Source organism: Pelophylax lessonae (assembly GCF_965119305.1).
Source record: "Pelophylax lessonae genome assembly, chromosome: 3".
Taxonomy (NCBI): domain Eukaryota; kingdom Metazoa; phylum Chordata; class Amphibia; order Anura; family Ranidae; genus Pelophylax; species Pelophylax lessonae.
The window spans coordinates 532,975,200-532,988,886 of record NC_138770.1 but is presented as its reverse complement, the minus strand read 5'-3'; the positions used below and the strand labels follow the sequence as shown (position 1 = coordinate 532,988,886).

At 44.9% G+C, this 13,687-nt stretch overlaps 1 protein-coding gene across 1 annotated transcript in view; it reads left to right on the top strand.

Moving 5' to 3' along the window:
* LOC309549492 (general transcription factor IIH subunit 5) overlaps window positions 1-13,687 on the top strand; it is a 137,927-nt gene that overhangs the window by 68,667 nt on the left and 55,573 nt on the right. The window contains exons 8-9 of the mRNA XM_082249821.1: window positions 7,652-7,780; window positions 9,513-9,626. Of these exons, the coding sequence (XP_082105947.1) occupies window positions 7,652-7,780; window positions 9,513-9,626 (243 nt within the window). The remainder of the gene's footprint in view (window positions 1-7,651; window positions 7,781-9,512; window positions 9,627-13,687) is intronic.

The window sequence follows — 13,687 nt, the reverse complement described above, 5'->3', positions numbered from 1 at the left end:
AGTCCCATTTGCCCAGTCCCATACCCGAATTCTTCAGCAAGAGATTCTTCTCAGATGGAATCGGAATCCGGAATCCCTGGACAATCGGATCCGATTGAGCAAACAGACCAGAGAGTCTCTGGTCTGGTGGCTTCGGTCTCCGATGCTCAGCCAGGGAAAGTCATTTCTGCCAATATATTGGACAATAGTGACCACGGATGCCAGCCTATCCGGATGGGGAGGAATTCTCGGTCAGTTATCTGTCCAGGGACTTTGGTCCCCGGAAGAATCCAGGTTGCCGATAAATGTATTGGAACTGAGAGCGATCAGACTTTGTCTGATTCACTGGACCGAGCAGCTCCAGGGCAGCCCGGTTCGAATCCAGTCGGACAACGCCACGGCCGTGGCTTATGTCAATCACCAGGGGGGCACCAAGAGTGTCCGAGCGGCCAAGGAAGTGGCTTGCATTCTTCGCTGGGCGGAACGATTTGTTCCAGCGATCTCTGCGGTGTTCATTCCGGGGGTGGAAAATTGGCAGGCAGATTATCTCAGCCGTCAGACTCTGGATCAGGGGGAATGGTCCCTCCATCCAGAAGTTTTCCACCAGTTGTGCCTACGTTGGGGCACCCCGGATGTGGATCTGTTGGCATCACGATTCAACAGGAAAGTACAGAGATTCGTGGCTCGCTCCCGCGATCCTCTAGCAGAGACCGCAGACGCACTGATCGCCCCGTGGGGGCAATACCAGCTAATGTATGCCTTCCCTCCTCTCGGGTTACTGCCAAGACTTCTTCGCAGGATAGAGGAGGAAGGAATTCCAGTAATCCTGGTAGCTCTGGACTGGCCTCGCCGAGCGTGGTACGCCGACTTGGTCAGACTGGTGGCGGACGTCCCGTGGAGACTTCCTCTCAGGGAGGACCTACTGTCTCAGGGACCGATCTTCCATCCTGCTTTACGATCGCTGGCTTTAACGGCCTGGCTATTGAGAACCAGGTGCTGAAGGACAAGGGATTGTCAGCTTCAGTTATTCCTACTTTAGTTAAAGCAAGGAAAGCGACTTCCAGAAAGATTTATCATCGCACATGGAAGTCCTACATTGCATGGTGTGAACCTCTGGGGTTCCGTCCACGGTCGTATTCGGTTAGTCAAATATTAGCTTTTCTGCAACAAGGGGTTGAGCAGAAACTGGCCTTGAGTACTATCAAGGGTCAGGTCTCAGCATTAGCTATCTTCTTTCAGAAGCCTTTGGCTACTCATTCCTTGGTGCGGAATTTCATCCAGGGGGTGCGACATCTGGCTCCACCAGTGCGCGCGCCGTTACCACCCTGGGATCTTAATTTAGTATTGTCGGTTCTTCAGAAACCTCCCTTTGAAGATATTAGGGAGATTCCTCTACCTACGTTGTCCCAGAAGGTGGCCTTCTTGGATCACTTCTGCACGCAGGGTGTCAGAACTGGCCGCATTATCTTGTCGTTCCCCATATCTGGTGGTTCATAGAGATAAGGTGGTTCTTCGTCCGAATCCATCCTTCCTACCAAAAGTGGTTTCAGAATTTCATCTGAATGAAGAAATTGTATTACCTTCCCTGTGTCCTAAGCCCAGTCATCCTCGGGAGTTTGCTTTACACTACTTGGATGTGGTCCGGGCGATCAGGGTATACTTGAAAACGACAGACTCGTTTCGCAAGACGGATTCACTTTTTGTGATCCCGGATGGACCCAAAAAGGGGTTGCCTGCATCTGCCGCGACTATTTCCAAATGGATCAGACAGACGGTGGTACAGGCTTATTCTATTAAGGGTCGGGAGCCCCCGTTCCCTGTTAAGGCGCACTCCACTCGGGCACTTAGTGCGTCATGGGCCTTTCACCATCAGGCGTCAGTGGTCCAGGTGTGCAAGGCGGCTACCTGGTCGTCGGTGCATACCTTTACAAAACATTATAAAGTTGATGTAATGGCATCGTCTGATGCCTCGTTTGGCCGCAAGGTTTTGCAGGCCGCCATTTGAGGAGACCAGTGGTCTACCTCGAGGGTTTTTTTCCGTTGGAATTTTTATTTGAGTCTCATTCTTTGTTTATAATGAGCCTTTAAAACTTCTAGTTTGGCACCGGTTGGGCCTTCTAGATTGGATTTTGATTTCTGTCAATCCCACCCCTCATTTGTGGCACTGCTTCTGGATGTCCCAGTTCTTGTGAATCAAGAAGACTACGTCTGTCAATGAGCGACAGAGAAAATCGGATTTTTGTAAGATCTTACCGTAAAATCCTTTTCTCTTAGCTCATTGACAGACGTAGTACCCGCCCCTCTATCATTGAGTTGGGTTGGGTTAAATTCTCTGTTGCTGCTTTGTGACAGAACTGATGCCTTGTAGCAGAGAGAGGGAGGATATACCCTCTGGGACTGCCCCTAGGGTGGAGCCAGAACGTTTTTTCTTTTCTGCCTAGTCCTACTCCTGCGGAGACAACATAACCCAGTTCTTGTGAATCAAGAAGACTACGTCTGTCAATGAGCTAAGAGAAAAGGATTTTACGGTAAGATCTTACAAAAATCCGATTTTGCCTATTTCTTGATAGCAATATGTGGCTATAATATCTGATATCTATGTTCAGACTGGAGGAAGCGGTATACTGACAGAAGCACTCAAGCACAGTGTGGGTCAGTTCCGTCACATTTGTGGCAAGCGGTGGGGTGCTTCCTGCAGTCTGGGACATCCAAACCAGCACCGGGATCCAAGATCGGGATAGCAGACTTTGGTCGCCCCAACGGAGATATGGACCTGGCATCACAGTTTGAGGGGGTGCTGCGGATCGCCCTTTTTAGTATTAGTATACCCCAGGACAGTGTCTGCAGATCAATACCTGGAGCACAGGCAGCAGATTCGGGTGGGGCTCTGGATTTGAGCCATCCAGCTTGTTGGTATATACCAGGGCAAGTGCTTTCCAACCCCAGGGGAACAGGCCAGTGACCAACGGGAGTTGCAGATGCCATTCCTAGGAGCAATTTGTGTCCAAATTGCACAGGCTGGTCCAGCAGGAGATAGAGCTGGACAATCGATATCAGGCTCTGCAATGGTATGGAGAGCAGGAATATTTAGGGGAGACAACAGAATGCTCTCCGGAGGGATATGACTTTGGTGGCCCTGGATTGCTGTGGAAGAGCCTTACAGATGGTTTCATGGCGATGAAGGGGAACCTACCCTTGAGGACCTGCAAGAATACAGAGAGGCTATTCTCGGTCTCTCAGGGGTCTCAGAGCCTAAACCTGATCTGGAATACCTGCTAAGAAAAGAAGAGCATCTGGAAAGGGCATACAGGGAACTGCTAGAACATGTTCAGCAGCATGCCCCAGAATCTGCAGCGGAAACTCCGGAGATTGCCATCCCTAAAGCTAAAGTGCTGACAACAGAGCTCTGCTAGCTTCTGCCCAGCACCGATAACATCTGGGTTCCATGGACAAGAGATGATGAACCTCTATCCCCAGACACCAGTTCCAGAGACTGGGGATTTAATAGAGTTTTCTGCTGAGGAGGAACAACCCAGTGAGCCTATAGCAATAGAGCGGGCATCCAGGCATAGCGCTGCTGACCTGTGCCTGCAAAAATTGGTGACCAAGGATGATGTGTTCAGGGTCACTGACTTTTCAGTTTACTTCCCCGTGGAACAGATGGCATCAGGGCCTAACATCACTGATCTCTGCCCAGCACCAACAGCAGCTTCAGCCTTCCTGAGAGAAGAGGCTGCCAGCCTTTCCCTCAAAACACTGACAAGAACATGGGATTTCCTGCCAGCAGCATCTGTGGAGTTACAAGACACTTCTCCAGCTGAAGCGCTTTAAAAATGGACAAAGGGTCCAAGACCTCTGCCCCCACACCTGCAGCAGTTCCAGAGGCCCAGTGTGAGAAGGTGTCGGTTATTCCCCAGCAGCACATCAGGATCCAGGGGGAGAAGGGAGAGGAGGTTGTCGCCCTCCCTTCCCAACAGTCAGGCTGAGCAGAGGAAACGGTCACTCCCCAACAGCAGTGTAGTGACTTAGGAGTAAGGGAAGCCATCTTCGTTCCACAGCAGGAGCCAAGGAGTCTGGGAGATGGAGCAACCCGCTCATCTCTGCAATGGCAGATCCACAGTTTAGGAGAGGAGGTAGTTGTCCTCCCTCCCCAACAGTCAGCCAATGTGAAGGAAATGGTCTTTCCTCCCCAACGGTTAGCCATAGCGGATGATGTGACATCCCTTGCCGAAGTGCTGACAACAGGACAGAGTGTTACCAACCTCTGCCCAGTACCGACAACAACTACAGAGTTCCAGGGAACTGGGGCAGTCGGCCCTTCTCCCCAGCTACAAGCTGATGTAGTGAAGCTCCTACTCCCAGCTAAATCGCTGGCAACAGAGTAGAGTGCCGCTGGCCTTTGCCTATCCCCTACAGTGTCTCCACATCTTCAGGAAACTGGAGCAGTCGTCCTTTCTGCCTAGCAACAGACCGAGCCCTGGAATGGAATAAACCACCCAGCTGAAGCACTGGCAGTCGGACAGAGAGTCAATGGCCTCAGTCCCACACCTACTGATGACCACTATTCCCTGCAGCGAAGAATGGAGATCATGAGGACTGACTATGTGAGTTCCCTCTGCCTGACTAACGCATGTCCAGACCAGGAGGAGGTCTGGGACCTTGTTAGTCGACTTTTGATGGGAGAAAAATGTGATAGACTCACCTGGGACAGAGGCTTTTGGAGGAGACTGCAGGCTAGCCTCTAGCCTACTGACTATGGGCCCTGGCTTTTAAGGTAACACTACCCTTTGTAAGGTGTATGCTGGGGGTCCCTTGGAGTAATGTTACTTTGGATTCAAGTCCATGTCTTCCCAAGACACACAGACTCTGGGACTCTAGGTCCGGGATCCATGTTAAAGGCCTAGATGGCACATTACCAATAACGACTGCTCCACACAGTCAGACTCATAGCAGATGATAATCCTTTCAGCTCAAGCCACCTGTCTTTCACCTATTGTTAATTGTGCTAAATAGCTCACCTATTGTCTACTGTGGGGATGTGTTTATACTTGTAATAATGTGTATGGCAATTTATGAGCTTGATGCTGGCAGTCTGACCTGGAGTGAGATCCTGATTAATCAAAGCATTGTCTAGGTGTGGATTCCCATTCATTCATATTGTTTTTGTCTGGTGGTTAATTTGATTAACTCTTGGAGGATCCTCTATGATGGGATTAGCTTTGTGTGAGCTTTACCACATTATCTAAACCATTGTGTGATGTTTTGAGTAAATATCTAGGTTTTTCATGTGGTTGTTGTTTATCTATGGTAATTATATTCCTGTGTACAGTTTGTATTGTTAGGGTAATATGAACGTGGGGGACTGTCCTCCTGTGGGGTATATATTCTGTGTAAATTTGTTCAATAAAGAGTTCCAGATTTGCAACTAAAACGAGTTCTGCCTATTTCTTGGTAGCAATATGCAGCTATAATATCTGATATCTATGTTCAGACTGGACGAAGCGTTATACTGACGGAAGCACTCAAGCACAGTGTGGGTCGGTTCCGTCACAGGCACTATGTATCAACTCCATGTTTGCCATTCCAGTACTGGCAGCCTTCTATATCCCAATGCAGTCAACAATTAAGAGTGGAACTTCAGTATCTCACAAAAGTGAGTACACCCATCACATTTTTGTAAATATTTTATTATATCTTTTCATGTGACAACACTGAAGAAATTACACTTTGCTACAATGTAAAGTAGTGAGTGTACAGCTTTTATAACAGTGTAAATTTACTGTCCCCTCAAATTAACTCAATACACAGCCATTAAGGTCTAAACTGCTGGCAATAAAAGGGAGTACACCCCTAAGTGAAAATGTTGAAATTGGGCCCAAATAGCCATTTTCCCTCCCCGGTGTCATGTGATTTGTTAGTATTAAAGGTCTCAGGTGTAAATGGGGAGCAGGTGTGTTAAATTTGGTGTTATCACTCTCACTTTCTCATACTGGTCACTGGAAGTTTAACATTGCACCTCATGGCAAAGAACTCTCTGATGACCTGAAAAAAAGAATTGTTGCTCTACATAAAAATGGCCTACGCTATAAGAAGATTGCCAAGACCCTGAAACTGAGCTGCAGCACGGTGGCCAAGACCATACAGCAGTTTATTAGGACAGGTTCTGATCGGAATAGGCCTCACCATGGTCGACCAAAGAAGTTAAGTGCACATGCTCAGCGTCATATCGAGAGGTTGTCTTTGGGAAAAAGACGTATGAGTGCTGCCAGCATTGCTGCAGAGGTTGAAGGAGTGCGGGGTCAGCCGGTCAGTGCACAGACCATACGCCGCACACTGCATCAAATTGGTCTGCATAGTTGTCGTCCCAGAAGGAATCCTCTTCTAAAGATGATGCACAAGAAAGCCTGCAAACAGTTTGCTGAAGACAAGCAGACTAAGGACATGGATTACTGGAACCATGTCCTGTAGACTAATGAGACCAAGATAAACTTATTTGGGTCAGATGATGTCAAGCGTGTGTTGTGGCAACCAGGTGAGGAGTACAAAGGCAAGTGTATCTTGCCTACAGTCAAGCATGGTGGAGGGAGTGTCATGGTCTGGGGCGGCATGAGTGCTGCCAGCACTGTGGAGCTACAGTTCATCGAGGAAACCATGAATGCCAACATGTACTGTGACATACTGAAGCAGAGCATGATCCCCTCCCTTCAGAGACTGGGACGCAGGGCAGTATTCCAACATGATAACGACCCCAAACACACCTACAAGATGACCACTGCCTTTCTAAAGAAGCTGGGGTTAGGGGTAATGGGCTGGCCAAGCATGTCTCCAGACCTAAACCCTATTGAGCATCTGTGGGGCATCCTCAAGCGGAATCCGGTGGAGAAGCGCAAGGTCTCTAACATCCACCAGCTCGGTGATGTCGTCATGGAGGAGTGGAAGACGACTCCAGTGGCAACCTGTGAAGCTCTGGTGAACTCCATGCCCAAGAGGGTTAAGGCAGTGCTGGAAAATAATGGTGGCCACACAAAATAGTGACGCTTTGGGCCCAATTTGGATATTTTCACTTAGGGGTGTACTCACTTTTGTTGCCAGTGGTTTAGACATTATTGGCTGTGTATTGAGGGGACAGCAAATTTACACTGTTATACAAGCTGTACACTCACTACATTGTAGTAAAGTGTTATTTCTTTGGTGTTGTCACATGAAAAGATATAAAATATTTAAAAAGATGCGAGGGGTGTACTCACTTTTGGAAAATACTGTATGTGCTGTGCCAGTTCCCTCTCATGCCTCTCTTTTGGAGAATGAGGTTGTGTATCACAATAATAGATCAATAGGGATGACTGGTGGGGAGGTGGAGTGAGTTAAACCCTACCTTTAAAGGAACAGTTGAGATTTGGCTCAGCTTCAGATTTTGCATCACTGCATCTACTGGTGATTTTTATAAGCAGCTTACTCCTCTAACCCTTGTCCTTACATTTTTTCAAAATATGACCAAATTGCATTGCTCAAATTTGAGACAGATTTAGTGTGCCATAGACAGCCATGTTTTTTGACATACTGTAGGTGTCCTAAGAACATTGGATGAAATTTTTAATGCCCTTCAGATGACCAGTTTGTCATCTGAACCAGTGTTCCATTGTTATTAACATATGCCTGAATTGTTTGGCAGGATTATTCCATAGAAGATAGACTACATCATTTGCTGTCTTCTCTACCTCAAAGTGAACTTGACCAATGTATAAAGTACTTTACATCGCTGGCCTTGAGAGAGAGTACTCAAGCATTAGCAGCTCAACGGGTAAGTGGAAATTTTTAAATTTGTATCATGTATTTAAATATATATTTATATCCGACTTCAATAGTGGTTTAAACCCCTGTTGTTCCAAAGTTCTAATATTCGCCCCAAAAAAGGAAACAAACCTGCTTGTAGGACTTACAGTATGTGGACCTAGTAGAAACCATATGTTTCAACAAAGACTCTTAATATACATATGCAAGCTGTACTCCTATGAAAACTCTTATTCAAATACAATAGATTAAATACAATGGTATAAACATACCACAATAAACGCCCTCCTTACAAAAACTCTTGTTCAAATACAATAAATTAAATACAACGGTATAAACATTCCGCAATGAAATCCCTCCTTACAACCCTACCACTGCTACTATTCACAATATGTAATTCAAAAGACAGGTACCTAATTTCACAATACATATCAAAAGCAGGCACCCAGTTGTACCTTAACCCATTAATTTATAAACATATAAACTTTTTTTCTTTGCTGACATAGCCTTGTATCTAACAGTTTTAATTGAAAAGAACTTTTCAAGGATAATTTACTCTGATATGTGTAACCTTGAGTCTTCTTTCAAAGCAATTTTCTGCTAAAGTGAAATAAAGCTCTCACTTTATAAGTGTATAGCAGTCACACCTCTATCTGGCATGCACTAAATACTTTCTTTTCTTTCTATTGTTAATGCATATTGTATTGATTCAATTATTGATAACATTGGCAAGGTGCCCATAAATACATGCTGGCACAAATGGGACTTGGGTAGACAGTCCAGATCATTCTATACAGCTAAGATTTAGTAGGGTATAACAGGCACACCTGTCAGGTGTCTGCTCAGTAATACTTTTTTTCAAATGTTAGTACATAAAATGCCAGTATAGATAAAGCACAGACATTGGCATTTCCCAACAATAGCAAGCCAACTAATTTTGGTTATTCCACTAAGGTAAGGTATGGTGATTCTTTTGGTTAAGTATATATGGTATGCCTTATTGATCGACCGTTATAGTTTTGTTAACGCTGATACCGATATTTTGGTCATCAGATATCGGTATTGGCCGATATTTTCGGACATAAAAAAAATTTTTCCTTTTTTTTTTTAATGTCTACAGGTACTGTGGTGGAGGGATCTGGGGGTCTAAAAGACCCCAAACCCCTCCTCTGCACTTAAAAGCATTCAAAACGCCAAGTTTGGCTGTTTTGAATGCTGTAAGTTTTTTAATTCAGCACCGCCAGTACCCGGAAGTGATGTCATGTCATGACATCACTTGCGGGTACTGGGGGCCGGAATAAAAAAAATGGAGACCGGGTCAGACGGTGGCGGTGCAGGTAGGATGCCGGGTCTCCCAGTGGGACGGGAGACCCGGGCGAACCGCGGAAGGCGGCGGGAGGGGGGGGAACGTCCCCTCCCGCTCCTTGGAATGACAGCTTCTCAGCTTCTCAGCCGCATCGGTTGTCATTACAAGACAGCCTAACGTCGGCTATGGACGTCGTTACCGGGGTGATGCCTCTAGCTGCAGTTATTACAAGTACAAGCACTTTCCCGAAATATCGGCAATATCTGTAAATCAAAAGGTCGATTCCGATATATCGGGGAAAGTGCAGATCGGCCACCGATATATCGGTGTTGCCGATAATTGGTCAATCACTATGCCTTAATATGTGATTCCACTGGGTTTGATATGGCAATTTTGATATATATATATATATATATATATATTTTTTTTATTTCAGAGAGGCCTGTGGTGCTTTGGTGGGAATGGACTGCCATATGCTGAAAGTCTTAGCACAGTTCCTTCTGAGAAGTTGGAAATGTTCAGCTTGCAGGCTTTATTAAAGCATTCCAAGGTAATGTGAATCACACTACTTACTATTCCACATCCAAAGATTCTTTACATTTTGAAATATTCTGCGATTTGTATACGGAATCATTTTTCACAGATCTAAATGGTTTCTTCATTGGTAATAACTCTGGAGCTAAAATGACATTAACTATACTGAAAAGGCCTAAAAACATTACAGGATTATCTGTTTGAGATTTTTTTTTTTTACATTATCAGGATAGCCAGCTTCACCTGCACATTTGGGTGAAAAAACTAAATGCCCAACTTTCAGAAGACCTGTTCCTTAGGCAAAACATTGTTCAGTAATCTTATTGCATTTTTCTAATGTGCTTTTTTTGATAGGCCCAGGCATGGCTCTACCTATCCTGGGAATAAAGGTCTGTCATGAAACTAACAATTTAAAAGTTACCGTAATCCCAGGGAGATATAAAAGACACTAATGAATGCAGCTCTGTATTCAATAACACATAAGTTAATTTACATTTCAAGTGAAACCAGTTTAGATACCTAAATTTTACTTGAATTCAGTCTATTGTAATATTCTTTACAACAGCATCTACACTTGTAGCGGAAGGAAAGGTACTAGGAACCAGTTAGGTTCTGCTGCATGCAAATGTCTTTCAAGGTCCTGGGACTTCTGCGATGTCTGGCTGTACCTCTATTCGCTGTCTTTTTGCTGCATCAAAGAGAAAAAATCCAGCACCATGATGTCTCAAGGATAAAACATATACAATTTTATTAGATCTATCCATTAAAAGAAATCAATACCTGTAATTATTTTACGCTGTGCCTATCTGAGATGCTGGACAGCTCCCTGTCTGATACATGGGACAATCTTGCCTTGTATCTTGCTTCTGAAGAAGCTTGAACTCTTTGCTCCTCCCATGAACTTCCTGATTTAAGCCATATTTGTGCACTTCCTGTTTGCCAGATTATTTTGCTCTTTTCCAGCTCCTCTCACTCCTGCTGCCATTCAAACATTCACTACCACCTGGTACTGACCTTTGGCTTGACTTGTTCCTCGACTACGCTTCCATTTGATCCCAACCTGCAACCATGTGTTATCGATCTTTGGCTTGGTCCTCAAATTCGCTTCTGCTTGATCCCAACCTGCAACCATTGGTTTTTGACCTTTAGCTTGTTCCTCAACTACGCTTCTGCTTAAATTGAACCTGCAACCACTTGTTACCAACCTTTGGCTTCTTATTGATCCCTACCTGCTACATCTGCTACCAGATCCCGGCTTGCTCACCTCCTGGTGGGGCGATCCTGAGGACCTCGACCAGGCACTAGCATACAGCAAAACCCATCTCCCTCATCAAGAGCTCTGGTACAGACCAGTTTGTGCTTAGACTCTGCGTTTTGGGTGAACCCGCCTTATCTACCAAGAAGACCCGCTTGTGTGCTTTTCCTGCTGGTAGGTGGAAGCCTCTCTTCTGAAAAAGCTACTGATCTCTGAGCCTGACCCCTGACCGTGACACAGTCCGCTCCTGCTCCTTCACTATCCAGTCAGCCAACTGGATGTCACCACTGTGTTCCTTAACTATAACTGAGAAAGTGTTTCCATTCTGCTGCTTCTGCTGTGTGGTAAACCTGTAACTATATATATGTATGGCAACCGTGTATTTAGCTGTTTGACTTGGAATCTTCTTTAAATACAGTTATAACTGCTGCTTAACCTCACGCCTATGTCTAAGAAGAGATACAGCAAATCCCTACTCAAATACCTCTTAAGCGCTGCGCGAGCCTGCATTCCAGCTATGTGGAAACAGCAATCTGCCCCCACGGTTTCGCAATGGCTTGCCAGGGTGAGCGAACTCGAGCATATGGAGGAACTTACGTCCGAACTCCGAGGGACGAGAGAGGCGCACAGGACTAGGTGGATACATTGGAACCTATTTCGAGTCTCCGAGGAGTACCTGCCATACTCTGACCCACTGTAGGGGGTTGGTGCCGCTTGAGATGTAGCAACTTTTGCAGCCCTTTTTGGGCGCCCTTCTGGCCAGTCCGATCCCTTCGAAAATTCCCGTCCTGGTTGGCGTGGGGGATTTGCACCCTTTTTTTTTTTTTTCTCTCTTCCCCCCTTGCCTTTCCCTCTGTTCAATCCTTCTTTCTATCTTTCCTACAACGTTCTTTCTTTTTTCACTCTGGTAACCTTAAGGTGAAAAAAAATAAAAAATTTCAGGATGCACACAGGCTCAGGTGCCTGCCCACCTGGAGTACGGTTCCTTGTTCTCCTTCACTTGTTGGTTTGCTGGTTTGACTTTAGAGGCGTCATTCCCGGGGTAAGTTTGCCTCCCTTACACGGAGGACCTGGGAATGGCGCGTTCTCTGCATAAATGTAATTTAAAGTAGCGGATCACCTTTTTATATTTTCTCATACTGTCCGCTTTTGGTTCTCCGCACTTTTGTGTTGTAATGACAAACCTGTTGTTTCATGAATCTACATATTTGCCTGTTGCCTGTATTGTATTCTTTAAATAAAAAATTTGAAAAAAAAAAAAATACAGTTATAACTACTTTAAACTATATTATGTGTTGATTAACCAGACATGTGTACATTTAACGACCTTTGGCAGACCTCAAGATTAAAGAAGAGCAGTTTGTAGATTTTTTATTTTGGGTGGATATCTTTGCATTGAATTGGTAGTAACAGTTCTTATCCTATATGACTCCATGCTTTTAGTAAAAGAAAAAAATATTATACCTCTGTAGTATAATATTTTGTACCAATGGATGGATGATTGATAGCGGCTGCTAAATTAATTTATATTTTGTTTACTGACCCAGTATGGTCAATACCACACTGTTAAGTAAGAGAGTGAACAACTATTTTTTTTACTTTTTTGTGTTTTTTCTTTTCAATAATGTTATTACTATAAATCTAAAAACTGTTTATTTGGTGAATGTAAATCCCAAAATTTAGATGAAGCCCATGAGGTTGAGACATGCCAGACAGCCTGTAAGCAGGAACTTGCTGCATGGATTGTATAGCAAAATAAGGCAACTGAACCTGTTAATGTCATCAGTGTGAAGCTTTCTTTTCTTAACAATTACATTTATGCCTAGACCACAAGGAGAATGCAGTATGTGACTCATAACTAGTCCTCTCTAGGCAAAGTACAAAAGATTTTTTTAATATTTTTAATTTTTTTGATGCCTACAGTATCTCACAAAAGTGAATACACCGCTCACATTTTTGTAAATATTTTATTATAGCTTTTCATGTGACAACACAGATGCTCAATAGTGTTTAGGTCTGGACACATGCTTGGCCAGTCCATCACCTTTACCCTCAGCTTCTTTAGCAAGGCAGTTGTCGTCTTGGAGGTGTGCTTGGGGTCGTTATCATGTTGAAATACTGCCCTGCAGCCCAGTCTCAGAAGGCAAGGGATCATGCTCTGCTTCAGTATGTCACAGTACATGTTGGCATTCATGGTACCTTCAATGAACTGTAGCTCCCCAGTGCCGGCAGCACTCATAAAGCCCCAGACCATGGCACTCTCACCACCATGCTTGGCTGTAGGCAAGACACACTTGTCTTTGTACTCTTCACCTGGTTCCCGCCACACATGCTAGACACCATCTGAACCAAATAAGTTTATCTTGGTCTCATCAGACCACAGGACATGGTTCCAGTAATCCATATCCTTAGTTTGCTTGTCTTCAGCAAACTGTTTGTGAGCTTTCTTGGGCATCATCTTTAGAAGAGACTTCCTTCTGGGACGACAGCCATGCAGACCAATTTGATGCAGTGTGCGGCGTATGGTCTGAGCATGGACAGGCTGACCCCCCAGCCCTTCAACCTCTGCAGCAATGCTGGCAGCACTTATACGTCTATTTCCCAAAGACAACCTCTGGATATGATGCTGAGCATGTGCACTCAACCTCTTTAGTCGACCATGGTGAGGCCTTTTCTGAGTGGAACCCTTCCTGTTAAACCACTGTATGGTCTTGGCCACCGTGCTGAAGCTCAGTTTCAGGGTCTTGGCAATTTTATTATAGCCTAGGCCATCATTATGTAGAGCAACAATTCTTTTTTTCAGATCAATAGAGATTTCCTTG